The sequence below is a fragment of the Corvus moneduloides genome, chromosome 9 (assembly GCF_009650955.1).
Source record: "Corvus moneduloides isolate bCorMon1 chromosome 9, bCorMon1.pri, whole genome shotgun sequence".
NCBI classification, from domain to species: Eukaryota; Metazoa; Chordata; class Aves; order Passeriformes; family Corvidae; genus Corvus; species Corvus moneduloides.
The window spans coordinates 32,544,136-32,560,268 of NC_045484.1; the positions used below are offsets into that span (position 1 = coordinate 32,544,136).

The window sequence follows — 16,133 nt, forward strand, 5'->3', positions numbered from 1 at the left end:
CATTTTATTTGAGCGTACATAACTTCTAAGTTGAAATGCCCTGGGTAGAATACTGAATTCCAGATGCTGTTATCAGTACCTAAGGTAGCTCCATATATCTGCATGCTACCAAACTGCATGTGTAGCAGCAGACAAAACTAGTTTTTGTTAATTTGTCTGATATGCCTGAAGTTTACCAGTTAAATGCTAAATAATGTTAATGTAGATGTTAACATAACTTGGTAATTTAAAATGTAACTTGGCTTGCACTGAGTCCCTTTAAGGAAAAGTACTTATTCGCTCGAATTTGAAGAACTGAGTAGCTTCAGGTTGCCTGAAACAAAAGCAAGTTTAAGCTTATTTATGCAACACCTCTTTCTGTTCAGCTCCCAAGTCAGAACAGGATTAAAGTACATGGGGAGCAATTTTCCTATTCCCCTATGAAAATAGGATGAGCAGATGTTTGTGAGCGTGGCTGAAAAAATGCAGAGTTGAAAACCGGAAACTCCAGCAGAGAATCTGGGCTTTGAGTCTTCCTTTGCCAATGCCAGAGCTGTCTGCAGCTGGTGTGTTGGGCTGACAGAGCCTATGGAAAACTGAGGATAGTTTTAGTCAGCTGGGCTCAACTGAAGCTGCTGCTGTAGCTTGACTTTGAATGCTTTTTTGACAAGCCTCAATGTTTGTCTTTCTCTCCTGGTTGTGCACTGGCTTCATTTGTGACTTCACTGCTGAGCTCTTCAGCCCTGTAGCCATCTGCTCTGCCTCCTGCTGTATAAAAGAGTAGCTCAGATAATGTCGTGATGAGCAATTCATGGGCTCTCTTTGCAGAAGGAGAGTGCAGCTATAGCAGGAATATGTATGCTGAGTCCACACCTTTTAGATGGCACAGATTCAATTTAGAATTGCAAATTTGTATTAAATTTATGTATGAAATAATCTGCTCTTAACATCTCACACAACCCATCTTGAACAGAGAGCAACATAGAACTTTGCTGTGTGAATGCTTTCACAGAGCATTGTATTTGCAATATATTTGCTCTGATCCCAAAGCATTTAGCCTACAAGGTAGGACTTGCTAATAGTTTCAATGTGACATACATGAAGATACCTAAAATGGAACTGATGGTTACTGACTTTCACACCTTTTCCCTTTCCTTCCCTAACCTGTCCAACTAAGGCAATTTTCATGTATTACTTTCTGTTGGCTAAGTAAACTGCAAAGTAAAATTTAAAATTTATTATACTTAACCTGATAAGAGGAGGGAGAAATATGGAAGAAAAATATCCTCCTGGTACAAACTTCCCAGAATCTCTAAGGGATATCTTCTTATTAGAAGTTGGTAGTATTTTAGGTTGCAGAGTAACAAAATGGTCTACTGCTAGGGTATATTTTGAAGGTCTTTCAGAAAGATTTCAAACTCTGCAATTAAATAAAATATTGGAATTTAGATGTTTTGAAATTCCAGCTATCCACTGGAACACTGGTTTGTGTTCATGTGAAAATAAATCTGAAAAGTACTTAGGTATTCCCTAATCTGCTTTTCACCTCAAAGCACACCAAAATAGTTTCTGCTGGTGGAGATATTTGTCTAATCTGCTCTAAAACATCTTCAGTAGCAGAAATTTTTACAGATTCTCCAGGAAATCTGACACTTCCTTCAGAAAAAAAAAAAAAAATTAAAGAGTCTTCTCCTGCTGCCCAAGCAAATCTGATTCATTGAGCTTTTCATACCAACTTGTATTTTCTAAATGTCTGATTGTTTCTGTGCTGTTTTCTTTGCCAACTTGTAGCATGACACTTGGGTTTAGCCGAGCTCTTACTGCTGCTTAGCTGAAGGATTAGAGCATATAAATGGCTCGTTGTAATGGGTTCTAGACTGGCAACTGATTTTCTTCTATTAGCGCTGCCCTCCACCTTCTGCTTGTGGCCAGCTGTTACCTTGTCTCTTGTTTACCATTCTGATTAGATTACTGCAACTTACATAAGCAATTTCTATTTTACCATACTGAGTTTCACCCTGTTTCTTTTTTACTATTTCTCAAAGTTTTCAAAATCTTTTTGAATTCCAGTTCTGAACTCCCTCATACTGCCTCTTTGGAGTGTGCCTCAGTGGAAAAGTGTTTTGACCCACTTTTTTTCCCAGTTTCTGTTTTCAGTAAGTTTCCAAATCTGCCCTTCAGTCAGAAGAGACCCTTCTAAGCAGAGTACCTGAACTTATTATTATTCTCTGACCAGCTAGCAGCAGAGGAGTCTACTTTGACCTAAAAGGCACAAGCTGCTTCAATATTTCTAGCTGCAGGAGTCTGTTGATGCAACCTGACATGGTTTTACTGTAACCAGTGGTCCAGCACTAGTGACTCTTCCCTAGTCCTGGACAGATGCCAGCAAAAATGCAGAATGACAGCCTTTGTCTTCAACCTCCAGACAACAGGTCTCTTGCAAAAGGGTTCCTCTGTAGTTTATTTGGCTTTTTAAATATCTTTGTCTAAATGTACCTCATGTTATTTTTACTATGCTTGCTGTTTATGACAAACCTGCCCTGTTCCTTCAGGAATACCAAGGGTTTGTTCTCCTATACACCAAGGCTGCACAGTCACAAACAGCTCCAAAGGAGCTGACAGTTCTGACAACTCTACCTTCACCAGCTGTGGGACACTCACTGCTCTGACTGCTCTGCTGCTGCAGAACAGAGCAGCTTGGATAAAGCAGGTAGCTTGACATGTTCTCCTAAGTAATAATAAAGCTAAAAGGCAGATAATTTTTTACTGCATTGCTGTGCTGCAGCACTCAGGCCTTTTAGTGCTGGAAAATTATTATGGTAACCTAGAATATACCATGATTTTAGAATTCAATTTATAGAATACAAATCCTAGCATTTTCAGAGCTAAAAATGCAAGCTTCCCTGACTGAAGATGTTCTTTAGTATTGTTGTTCCATAGCTTATACCTTAGCGTATCTAAGAAGAAGAGATTTCATCTTCTATACAGACAGGATAAAGTGTAAGGCAAAAACAGCCTGATCATGTTGCTGGATACAACAGGGAGTTCCACATTGTTCTGCTGTTTCTTACATCAGTTAGAAATAACTGGTCTTGCCTTTCCTCTTCACTTGGATGTGCTTTTTTTCCTGTATCAATAGTTTACTAGTTCAGAGGGGAGCTCAAGAAGACATATATCTATACTGTTTGAGAAAAGTATGGAATATACCTCCTAAAACTTTGCTTAAACCTTAAGGGCCTTGTTGCAAAACCACAGAAGTCCAAGATACTAGAGAAGGATTAACAAGAGGCAGTTAGCAGTCTTTCTGACATCAGGCTTATAAAATCAGGACTTAATTTTTGGTGAAAGATGCTACAAAAATATCCGTATCATTTCTAGGCACGTTACAAGTGTGGTTCTGTGTGTAAGGCCATCATCCAGAAATGCAGCACCTGCTCATCCCCAAGGACACAGCAAGGAGAGCTCATATTTGTTGGAAGGCCAGCCTGTTCATAAACTTCCAAATTTCTGTGAAGTAATAAAGGTGCTAGTCACAGAATCACAGAACAAGCTGAGTTGGAAAGGACCCTCAAGGATCATCGAGTCCAACACCCAACCCTGCATGGCACCATCCCCAAGAGTCACATCATGTGCCCAAGAGTATTGTCCAAATGCTTCTTGAACTCTGTCAGGCTTGGTGCTGCCACCACTTCCCTGGGGAGTCCATTCCAGTGCCCAACCACCCTCTGGGAAGAACCTTTTTCTAATATCCAACCTAAACCTCCCCTAACACAACTTCAGGCCATTCCCTCAGGCCCTGGCACTGGGCACCAGAGAGAAGAGATCAGGGTCTGTCCCTCCTCTTCCCCTCACAAGGAAGTTGTAGATGCAATGAAGTCTCCCCTCAGTCTCCTCTTCTCCAGCCTGAACAGGACAAGTGATCTCAGTGGCTCTTCACATGGCTTCCCCTCAAGGCCCTTCACCATCTTTGTTGCCCTTCTTTGGATGCTCTCTAAGAGCTTAATATCCTCCTCACATTGTGGTGACCAAAACTGCACACAATACCCAAGGTGAGGCCGGCCCGGTGCAGAGCAGAGCGGTACAATCCCTTCCCTTACCCGGCTGGCGATGCTGGGCCTGATGCACCCCAGGACATGGGTGGCCCCCCTGGCTGCCAGGGCACTGCTGACTCGTACTTCAACTTTCTGTCAACCAGGATTCCCAGGACCCTTTCCACGGCACTGCTTTCCAGCATCTGGTTTCCGTACATCCAGGATGCCTACATTCCATGTGCAGAATCTGGCACTTTCCGTTGTCAGACTTCATATGGTTGATGATTGCCCAGCTCTCTAATTTGTCAAGGTCTCTCCGCAGGGCCTCTCTGCCTTCGAGGGAGTCAAAAACCCCTCCCAGTTTTGAATCATCTGCAAACTTGCTTAATATCCCTTCCAGTCCTGCATCCAGGTAATTAATGAAGATGTTGAGGAGCACAGGGCTGAGAATGGAGTGACCTCTTCCACCATATCCACCTTTGTGCCCAACCCATGAACCAACTGCTCAGCCATTGCATGACGTGTTTATCCAGCTGTATGCTGGACATCACCCTAGAACCAAAGACCCATTCTTTGTCTATCAAAACCACCATGGATTCGAGAGACAAATTATCTGGCAGCTACACTTTTTCCTAGTAACTTTAAGTCTGTGCAGTATACCCTCTATTTTCCAAACATGTTCCCCTGAAATGAAAAATATGACAGTGACTATGGATGGAATGCTGACTCCTTTCACACCGACTTGCTGTCATCAAAGAAGTGACGTGACAGAAGTCTTCTGAAGTCTAAAATCTTTCTTCTCACCAGGCTGCTGGTGCTATACCATACCTTCACACTATCGAGCTCTTTCTTCTTGTTACAAAACACATAAATCAACTTGATGAGGACATGCATAGACATTCCATTAATATTAAAAATACTTTCAGCCCGAGAGAATTACTGCTTATTTCAGGAGTAGAATCAGGACTATGGGAAAAACAAAGTCTCTCAGGAGAGAGAATCAGGACTATGGGAAAAACAAGCTCAGCCTAGAACTATTACACACTAGTCTTAGACCAGTTCACCTAGGTTTTGCCAGTAAGTGCTCTGGTTTACCACTCCGAAAGGCTTGAACCCAGCAAAGAAAGCAATAAAAACACAAATCACTATAGAGAAACTTCTGAGTCAATTTTGATAAAATGGCTCAATAGAGAACAAACCAATAAGGAAATACTACTACTACTACAAGAGAAAAAAAAAAAAAATCACACAAATTCTAATTTAAACACCGAGCTATAAAGATGAACCTTTTCCTGATCCCTGATCTCTTATCTTGTATTAATGAAAATGTGCAGAAGGTTTTGGTAACTTCTGGAAGCCTGGTTTTGGAACATCCAATAAAACAAGGACAAAGATTTTGCATCTTCATATCATGCTACCTGCTCAAGCACAGCTACACTCCCGTGGTGATTGCTTTTATGTCAGTATACAATGTTCTTATGTGGGAGCAATTATTCATGCAAATATTAAGATGACAAAACCTATACAGCATGTAAATATTCTCTTGGTACAACGACATCCTCAGAGGGGACTGTACAAGGATGCATTAGAAAACAGGTATTGACCAAGGTAAAATCTATCCGGGTAAAAAAAAATCAGAGCATATATCATATCAGATCAGTCTATTATTTAGACAAATGCTTCAAAAACATATTAATGATATATATGTGTATGTGCATGTATGCGTGTATGCATGTGGGGGGGGGTTTTTTTCTATCTTTATTTGGTTTGTGCTCTAAAGTGTACTCACTTCACATGTTACTTATAGCTGTGAATCCCTTCAGTTAAAAAAAAAAAAAACGAAGTAAGCATTTACTCTTTTATTTGAAACAGCTGACTAACTGAAGTGTGATATAAGACATTTGAGCTTCAGTATTTATTCCTTACCAGGATTAGCAGCACAGGTGGAGCAACCAAAGTCAAATGTTTGGCTCTGCATCCATCATTTGTCTCTGTGACAACACTCGTCCTTTCTCTTCTACTCCTGCTAATTTTTTTTTCCCCCACAAAAATAAGGGTACAGCAATTCAACAGTACTCTCAGGAAAACACCTCACAGCTTCTTTTCTGCCTGCGAATTGTGCATTCCTCTCTTTACACAGCTCTCCCTGGACTTCTTCCCCATCCCTCTCAAAAAGAGCTTTTCCCTGTTGGGCACATTCATGACAGTGCATCAGCTCTCTTTTGATCACTGCTGTCTTATGGGCTTGTTTGTTTATTTCGATGAGCACTTTTGGTTTGGTTTGGATTTTTTTAAAAACTCTGCCATACTGCAACAGAAACCAATCCCCTTCCTGAATGATATAACAGCTGCCATCACAATATATACTAGTATATATATATACTAGTATATAAAAAAGTTACACATTTTTTTATTTTAAAATTAGGCCATTGCATTTGTAGGATAGCTACTCCATTAAAAAAAAATCACACAGGGAAGTGTTTGGGTTTTGTTTAATATAAGTTAGCAGGTCATCCAAGAAAGTTAATCATAAAAATACCATTTAAATAGTATGTAAGCTGTAACATGCTGAATACAGACATCACTAGCAGCCACTTTTAAAAACTATTTTCAGAAATAATCAGCAGAAATACTAGCATTCCTGTAATACGGATACCGGCATTTAACCAAAATATGATTTTAAGATCAAAGAAGTGTGTATCTATGTTATGCATCGTTAAATGCATAAAAATGTTACTTTTCAATGTGCACTTTGATCTTCAGTGTCTCTGCAGGAATTTGTGCAGGAATTTGTACAGCTGATTGGGTAGTGGGCTGGGATGCTCAGACACACCCCACCGATACATTCAAAAGAGTTGCCACTACCATACAAGAGCCACTAATATTAAACTCAAAAAGAGTTTAACAACAATTTTTTTTAAGCTCTGGTGACCCAGAACCACTACAGCTGACTGTTACACTATGATTTGTTAATCTGTTTTGGACCATTGTTAATGTTCTTAAAAAGCAACCCACTTGTGAGTATAAACATACCAATATGACACTGTTCAAGTTGTCAGTATTTCTGTAAGCAAGTGGAACTTCATAAATTAAAACAAACAAAAAGTAAAATAAAAACTAAAAACCCTTTTGACATTATCATTTGGAGTGAAATAAGTACAGACCCTTCTCCTGGGAGGACTCTGATTCTTCTCCAAACTCAGCCTCTTTCAGGCTCTAAAATTAAAACAGATTGCCTGCAGAGCCCAGCCAAACCAACAGAAATGCGAACCTGGGACTTAATGAAATGAAAGTTGACTCAAGACAGGAAATTGAGTTGGTCAGATGTGTTGAAAATGATGGCAACCAGAAACTACATTATGAAGCTCTGTATAAAACAATCCTTTCCTTCTCCAAGCCATCTGTAGATGTGTGGATTTGCAAAGGAGCATGCCAGGTTTTTGCAGAAAATGCACCAAAAGCAACATTTATCTGCAAAGTCAAACCACAAAGATGTGTACAGGTGGTACACATCAGACACTAGCTGAGATAAAAACAGAAATATTTTCATCCCATATTTATGACCAGGGTCTGTTTGACTGTAGTCAGTTAGGTTACCACTTCCTTCTTTAGCAGAAATTTCAGTCAGACCACACCACTGCTGCTCTGTTACTGTGGCCCAGAGTAACTGCAGCACAACGGCAAGTCATGGTGCCAGAGCAGAGGCAGCCTCTTTTCCCCTCTCCCTGAGCAGCCGGCACCAGTGCTGGAGAGGGCACCTCCATGAGCAAGGTGCTCAGAACATAGGTGCTTCCCAAAACAAGCCTACCGACTGAAAATGAGTAGCCATGCTGCATTCCATCAAGTAGTGACATGGGTCACTGGTCTGTGTTCCAGGGCTGCTGGGCAGACGTGCACCATATGACATTCCTCTCGGCTAACCAAAAAGAACAAACTGTGCCAAAGTAGGATCCCTAGAAAAGACTGGAGATCAGACTGCTGGTACATGAGAAAAAGCTCCAGGTAGGCTTTGAATTAATCTGGATGTGGAGTAAAGTTTCTTTGGCATGCAGCCAACATTAGATTTAAATGTAATGTGAATAGCAAGAAAACCATGTGAGATAAAAAACCCATCAGTCTGAAAACAAATTTTAAAAGAGGCAAGAAAGCAATTTTGTTAGTGAACCTGACATTTTCTCAAGGAAGACAATATAACTAATAGCTGCAGTCAGTTCCAACAGACTGCATGTGTTAACAGGAGATACTGATGTTAGTTTAAAAAATAAAAATATTCAGTTTTTAATCAAAATAACAACGTCCATATGAGACACACAGTAAAGGTCCTCTGTGCTCTGGAATCCCCTTAAAATAAATTTTATGTTACAATTGTACCTTCCAGTGTCTATGTCTATGTTAGATTCTGCAAGGCTGTACATGATCACTTGAATTCAAACAGTGTTCTTTAACATACACAATGCTTTACTGTTATTGTTACTTTCTGGCATGGTCCTGGCATGGTCAAAATTGAGTTTTACAGCAATGCTTTACAGAACAAAAAGCATGCAGGTTTTGTTTGCCAATTTTCCATCTGATTAAATGTTAAAAAGAAAAAAACCCAAAGCAAATAAAAGGGAAACAAAAGTAAATCTGCTTTCATGGAGATTTACCATAGAACAGCAGTGTCTTTTTTCTCTTCCAAGCAACTGTAATTTACCTCTTCCTGTGTGGCATGGTTTCAGTCAGTCTACCTGCTAACCTGGGCTCAGGGAACACCAATATTTCTCTGAAGATCGCTTTTGCTTGTTCACCTTTCATTGTTTAGTTTGGACTGAACTGGTCCACACCTAAACTTCCTAGGCTGTGTCATTCTCCTCTCCATATGCATTTGCTTTCACAGAATCACAGAATACTCTGAGTTGGAAGGGATCTTCAAGAATCCTCGAGTCCAGCTCTTAGGTGAAGAGCTCATACAGGGAGCAAACCCACAATTTTGTCTCAAGTTCCCTTTTCCAGCAGCTGCCTACCACCCCTTGTGGGACAGACCTAGGCTGAACAAGTACTGCTACTCACAGCCAGTGACTGGACAGCACAAACCAACCGGTCTCCCCACCAACACTGATATAATTTAACCCTTGCTAAAAAAAAGCATCTTATGGTATAAGCCTCATAAACATTCATTTTCCCTTAAATTATATATGCTGCAACTATGTGTACAGAGATTGTGTATGCATCTTTTCACTATCCAGCCACAGAAACCCAAACACAGAGCCATACCAGCTTCCTTTGCAAATTCAAAAACTTGCTTTGCTAATTCAAGGTCTCATTGCAGGGAATGCTGAATGCCAGAAGCAACTTCAGACAAGGCTCCCCACATATGGAATGACTTACAAGGCATACCTTAACCTCGAGTCCAAATTCTTCCTTTGTCCCGACTCCAAATAATTGCTCCACTGCTACCTCTGCTGAAATCCATCCCCATCCTGGGAAAGCTTTTGCACGGGGTTTGGTGGTGGCCTTTTTCCTTTCCTGTCTTCCAGAAAAATGTATGCAACAGGCCCCTGGCCAGATGGGGAGTCATCTGCCACAGGTCATCTGCCTGTGATGCTCTGCCAATTCACGGTGTACGATAAAGGCTTCTTCACTTCTCACAAAGACAGGGGAAAATATGACTGTGAGCATCCTAAACTCCAAAAAAGATTTCTATTGAGTTCCATGGTATCATTTCAGCCATACACCTAGCTTTATATAAGATCTCAATTCAGGTTCAGACAAAAACCAATATGGTTTATTATTACGTGGTTCAAAAAATTTAAATTGAAATGAAAAAATGTAACAAACAATCCTCCATTCTTTATAAATAAACCCCAGAATACCCCTCCAACCAGGAGCAGTGGCAGCAGCCCCTCCCCGCGCCTCCTCTGCTCTGCTCCTACGCGGCAAGCGGTCGCCCCACCCGCCCTCAAACACCAAACTAATCCTCGCACCCCGTGGCTCGCCGGCACCAAACCTCGCCCTCCATCCCGCCGGCACCAAACCGCGCCCGCGTCGCCCCCAGCGCAGCCGGAGCCGCCCCGTCCCCGCTCCGTCGCTGCCGGCGCTCGGCAGAGCCCCCGATCCCGTCCCGCACAGCCCCGCGTTCAGCCCGGCGCGGTGCAGACGCACTCCGGCTTATATCGAAATCTTTATTAGAACAATCCCCAAGAACTGTAAAACGGTGAAGTAACAACAAAATTAAGCACTTCCGTTATCAAAGAAATTTAAACAATAGGTTTCCATTTCTGCATAGCAGAAGCAACAGGGTTTAGAGCTCAAATCATCGTGCTCGCGTTAATTCAGTTTTGGCAAAACAGTATAGTCTTAAGAATCATATTAATGAAACAGTAACCTACCTTTCATTTCTTAAACCTCAAAGAGCCATTTTTATGGTTTTAAAACTCATTATTTGGGACAAATGCATGTGGACATTTTGTAGCATAGAATAACAGACAATTTTAATAGTAGCACTAGTATTACTTGAACATGAAGAAACACTTATTTTCTAATTGTTTACAGCGTAGTACAAATTACGTATTACCCCAAAAATCATTACCAGTATCAAAAGTTTAAAAATTTAGAACAATTTATAAAATGCTTCCAGAATAGGAAATTATCAGTCTTGAAATGAAGAAGGAACTTTATGCTTATAAACACGCAAATAGATGCATTACAGTAATATATTATAACTGTTAGCTTAATTCCTTCTGTTGTAAGTAGCAAGAGCCCAGTTCTACTCACAGTCACATAGGTACAACACGCATGATCATTGTAACAGAAAGCAGAATAGGCCCTACTCAGAAGTCCACTATAGCACAAATTAAAGCTATTTTAAAAATCTACTGTATAAAAATGGAACAGTCTTGCATTGTTTTCATTCATTTGCAACACTATTGTCATGTTTTCTCCCGGACCACACCATCAACTTTCATAATTTGACAACAGCAACCGGGAAATGATGGGTGCTGCATCACACAGCCCAAACACACCTGATATCCTTACCACAGTTCAGTTTTTGTTAGTTAATTTGAAATAAAGTGTTGGTTTTCCTCTCTAGCCTTTTCTGTTTTGCAGTCTACATGGTATAAATGAACTTCAAAATATAAGCCAGGTAAAGTAACAGCCAGTAAGGCACTTTGTCTTCAAGGACACAGCTGTCCAGGCTGAGCAACTGGTCAAAGGGAGACATTCTGTGTTATTAAAAAACAGTCAGTTTATTCTTCATAATCACTTCTCTGACAGCCCACTTGTGGAAGAACACTTACTGACTATTCTAGAATCAGCCTGACATTGCATCCACCACAATATTTTTCCCGTTCTACAGCAGAACATGCAATAGTAAAATATTTCATTAAATACTAACATTTAAAAGAATATTCAGCATCCTTGGATCACCCAAGAATCATCTGCTGAATACTGTTTGGAAAAAAAAACCCTCAGCAGAAGAAATGATCCCATCTTCTTGGTTCTGTGTTTTGTTTCCGTGGGGTTTTTTTGTTTGTTGTTGTTTTTTTACAAAATGTGAAGGCTTGACATTAGAACTTTGGTATAAAACATGTAAATGAAAGACATCCAGTAATATGCTCTAGGGAGAGCATATTAATTAATCCAAACTGAACTAAACAAACGCGATTACATGGATGTGATAGCAGATGTTTTCTACTGTCTTGGTTTCCACATTCTGTTTGTTTGTGATCCTGAGAATGTTCTTTTTTTCCACTCATGTAAAAGGGTCTTTCTTCAAAGCCACCTGCTCTTCCAAAGCTCCTCCCAGGGAGAAGGTGCCTGGCATGACCCTGACTCGCGACCCCGACCCTGGCATGGCCCTCGGCAGTTCGGGAGCCTGCTAGTTCCGAGTTCTCCATCCCCTCCATCCAGCACTGCAAGCACAGGACCAGCACCAGTGGGTGGCACGGTGGGCACTGTGTCATCAGCCCCGGGGGGCTCAGCAGCAAAGCACATAATGTATTTACCGTGTTCCACTCTAAAGTAAGAAATGGAATTTTGAATTTTATACTAAACCAAGCAACAAAGCAAATGTCCAAATCCATAAATGTCAATACTAGTACCTCCTCTGCGGCACACATCTGCAGACTCTGGCCCCCAGGATTAATTAGGAACTGTTATAAGAAGATAGTCTTGAAACATCTTGGGTGAATCTTTCCCAAGTAAATACTTGCATTAATTTTGACTTAGTAATTATTAGCAATTTATTTTTAGAAAGCCAATTTTAATATTAAATAATTGCTATTTACTTACTGGATTTATTGATTACAAAAATCTACATGATATTGCTTTGTATTTTCACAGTTCTCATAATTATATCATAAGAAAATGGCTTTTAAATTTTCTTCTCAGAAACGATGATCACTTACATTCTAAATACTTTCACAAAACAGGAAGAGGAGCAAATTTACACATATATATTTTTTAACCATATATAAATAATAATACAATTTTAAACTTTCACTTTTAGAAATTCCTTTAGTAAATGCATAGGCTTGTTACAAAAGTTTTCTAATCAAATAACTGTATGCTATTTCTATTATGTTTTAATCCAAGTAAACTCTGTGGTTACATTCATATGATAAAAAAGCAAGCTCTATTCAGAAATATGCTTTTTCAGTTGAGCTCCCAGTAAGACACTCAAGTCCAGTAGAAATATAGATTATGTAATGCAGTTTCTTTAGCTGAAAATTAATCAGTACCATTAAAAAAAAAAAAAAAAAAAAAAGCTTTAGAACATGGATTGTAATGAGACCAACAGCTTCTTTAATCACAAAATGGTTACACATAGCCCCAAAAGTTACTGACTTAATTCTCAGAAAAGATTAGAATCATGGCGGGGCTGTGTATTCCATGCCATGCATGTAATGAGAAAGGAATGCTGTTGCTGCTGCTGATGATAATGAGGATGATAATGAAAAACTTCATCCCTCAGGAGTCTTTTTCCCCGAAGGTAGGATTCCTTTCTGAAAGTCAAGTTTACTCTAGGGTATCTCAGGAGTGGTTACCAAAATCTAAAGGTGCCTATAATCAGTAGTTACATTTGAAACCGTATGCCTTTATTTTACATTATTTGAGTCCTAAACTGAACCCCTCATTTTTGCTTCAGGGAAAAGGGCTCCAGCACCCACTGGACCACAGAGAAAGCTTACAAGGACACATTGCCACCTGCACCTCCGGTCACCGAATTTCAATATCTTACCATGCCCACGACTGCAAGCGTGTGGATGGTGGTCACTTGCGCATAAACATGACCCCAGACCTATGGCATGAAGGACAGTGTTACTGCCTTTGCAGTGATCACAGTCATCACAAACCAGAGCTGTAAGTTGGGGAGCAAAATCCCATTGGGATGTGGATGGCCAGTAAATTTTCCCCAGAAACTTGCCTTCAAATCATCTGGAAAAGAATTTGCATTTCTTTTTGTGACACCAATGGACTCCTAGAGTTAGAAAAATATTTCCAGGTGCTGAACTCCTGTCACAGAACTGGCAAATGTATGGCACATGCCACTCCTGGAAAGGGGACAGTACTGGAGTAACTTCTTCAGTACACTGGAATCCATGAAAACTAGGGGCAGGCCTCAGTATGGCTGGGTCCTTGGCTCCCACAGGAGACTAATAAATTAAAATCTTTTTAGCTCAGTCTTGGCAGTAACAGACGTGAGAAACTCTCCAGTGTAAAGACCTTTTCCATCAGCAGAGCTGTTAGTTAACCACAGTGACAGTTCCACTACTGGGAGGGTCATAAACCACATCTAATGTTAATGTGCTTTCTACCAACAGGTGTATTAATGACTTTGTACTAATGACTGGGCAAATTTAACAATCAAAAAGCAAACGAAATCTTTCGGAGCATCTCTCAGTAGTTGAAGAATTCATCCTGTATAATGAGATGACTTGAGTTCAATGTCCTAGTACCTTACTGTGTGAGCCACTGGGAGCATGGAGACGTGCAGGAAGCACAGCCCTGGCCCTCTGCAACTGCACAGTCATTCCAATGGCTTGGCAGGAGCCCTTCTAAGCTAGGCAGAGGCAATGGAACTCCTTGTGCACACACACAGAGCAAAGACTTTCTTTCAATGAAAAAAAAGACTGCATTTAGTTTTCCTTTCAGTGAAGCTCAACTTCCTTGTAAAAGAACACAATCAGATATTTGTCAGAGATAGGGAGATATTAACCCATGTGCATCTCTCTTAGACATCAGCTAAAAATTATACATTCACCATCTTGTACCAGATGAAACCTCATTTGTGTGAACCACAAATCACTTCAACTGCAGTGGGACCTTCTCTCAGTTGTATCATCTTTTAAGCACAACTCCCAGAAAACTTCACTTTCAGCAGTATCAACAAAAGTCTTTTCTGACTACCTTCTTTGGGACCTGCAGGGTACCATTACGTCTTAAAAGATGCAGTTGCAGATGTGATTAAAATATCACTACATTTTTCAGTGTAGGGAATCATTAATGCATGTATAATCACAGTTTAAATAGCTGTGAAGCAGCTTGTACAAAAAAATACAATCGTAGCACCATATTTACAAATTTAGTACCATCTCCTCATTAGAGTCTCAAACTATCTTTTTTTTATGGCTAAGTAGGTTATACGATAGTGCTTTCAAAAAATTGCCTGAATTTCTTTTACAAATATACACTTATAAGAAGAAACATTATCAAAACTGCTGTCATCTAAGGCAGCAAGTTGTATTACAAAAGTTATTAAAACATCATTATATACTTATAAAAGTTTCAAATTTACATTTTCCTTTTCATAGGCACTCTATAAACTAAAATGTGGCCTTGTTTTCACAGCTGTTAGTTTAAAGCATTTAAACTAGTTTAAATGTTACCAGTGTTTGCTCTTTTTTTTTTTTAAATAAGCAAAAGGAAAAAAGAGATCACCCATTAACCAGAAGCATCGTTTACAGTTTTTACTTTTGCCTACTGTATATACACGTTTTGCCTTAAAAGTGACACTTTTTGATGTTGAGTTTAGCGTTTGTTATCCCACTGCCTTCTTAGGGCTTAGTTTTCTTCTTCCCTAGAATTCGGTGGAGACTAGCTGACATGAAGTAGGGTTTTGCTGTAGATCCATCATGTTCTTTCTAGGTCTTCACCTGAATTTACAACAGCAAAAGCAGTCAAAAAGGAAAACAGCAATACAACCACACACATGGAGACAAACAGAATTGAAAAAAAGGAGAGAGCAAAAGACCCAACATTAAAAAAAACTCAAGGTAATTTAGCTGTATTATTAAGTTGATGAAGGACCATTAGAAAGTTTCTCAATTTTCTCAAATCACAAGAGGTTTTACATGATGCAGAGACACAAACATCTTGCCATTTTTAAATGATAGCAATATATCCTTTTTATTCTTCAAATCTTTAGTTTGGCAGCATAGGTGGAAATTTTCAGAAACTCTCATTCCTCCACTGAACCCTGGCATTTTGGAAACCTCTTGCTAGAAAATGTGTCAGAAAGACAGCCATGGATTTTAGCACTTTCTAAAACTGGACCATTTTTCACCACTAAGATAAAGTTCATTTGAAAACCTGTTGCCATGAATGAATAATAATTCTATCTGATATACTGTTCATTACTGGAATGGAAGCACGGGAAGCAGAAATAGAATATTAAATTTAAAACAGGCAGAACATTACTTTTTTTTCCTACAGAAGGTCATGACTAAATCACTAGTCAGGGTTCAGCCCAGTTGGTGCCACAACGCAGCAGTGACAGACCAGTGAACAATTACAACACCAATAGGCAATCGGGAGGGGTGTCAGTGAAGCACAGTCACTGCAACTGCAACCCTGCAGACAGCTGGATCTTCAGAGCCAAAACGAGAGTATGACTTGTAAGGAGTGGCCAAAGAAATTAGAGAAGGCAAATCTTAGTGTATCTCTGTGGCAATATATACTTTGTGTCTTTGGAATAAACTAAGAAAAATCTCTCTTCGTTTTTGGAGTGCACCAACAAACTCCCTACAGTCCCATTTCATTCTAAATAACAAAATAAAAAAAATAAGTAACAGTATTTATTTATTTATTTGTGGTTTAGCTTATTTCTTTGAGATTTATTAGTGCTTATCTGTCTGTGCTCAT

General features: G+C 39.8%; 1 protein-coding gene across 1 annotated transcript in view; it reads right to left on the reverse strand.

The window, feature by feature from the left end:
* Positions 1-10,157: 10,157 nt before the first annotated feature.
* SLC44A5 (solute carrier family 44 member 5) overlaps positions 10,158-16,133 on the reverse strand; it is a 71,408-nt gene continuing 65,432 nt past the window's right edge. Inside the window, 1 exon segment of the mRNA XM_032117206.1 lies at positions 10,158-15,139. Within this exon segment, the coding sequence (XP_031973097.1) occupies positions 15,047-15,139 (93 nt within the window). The 3' untranslated portion in view covers positions 10,158-15,046.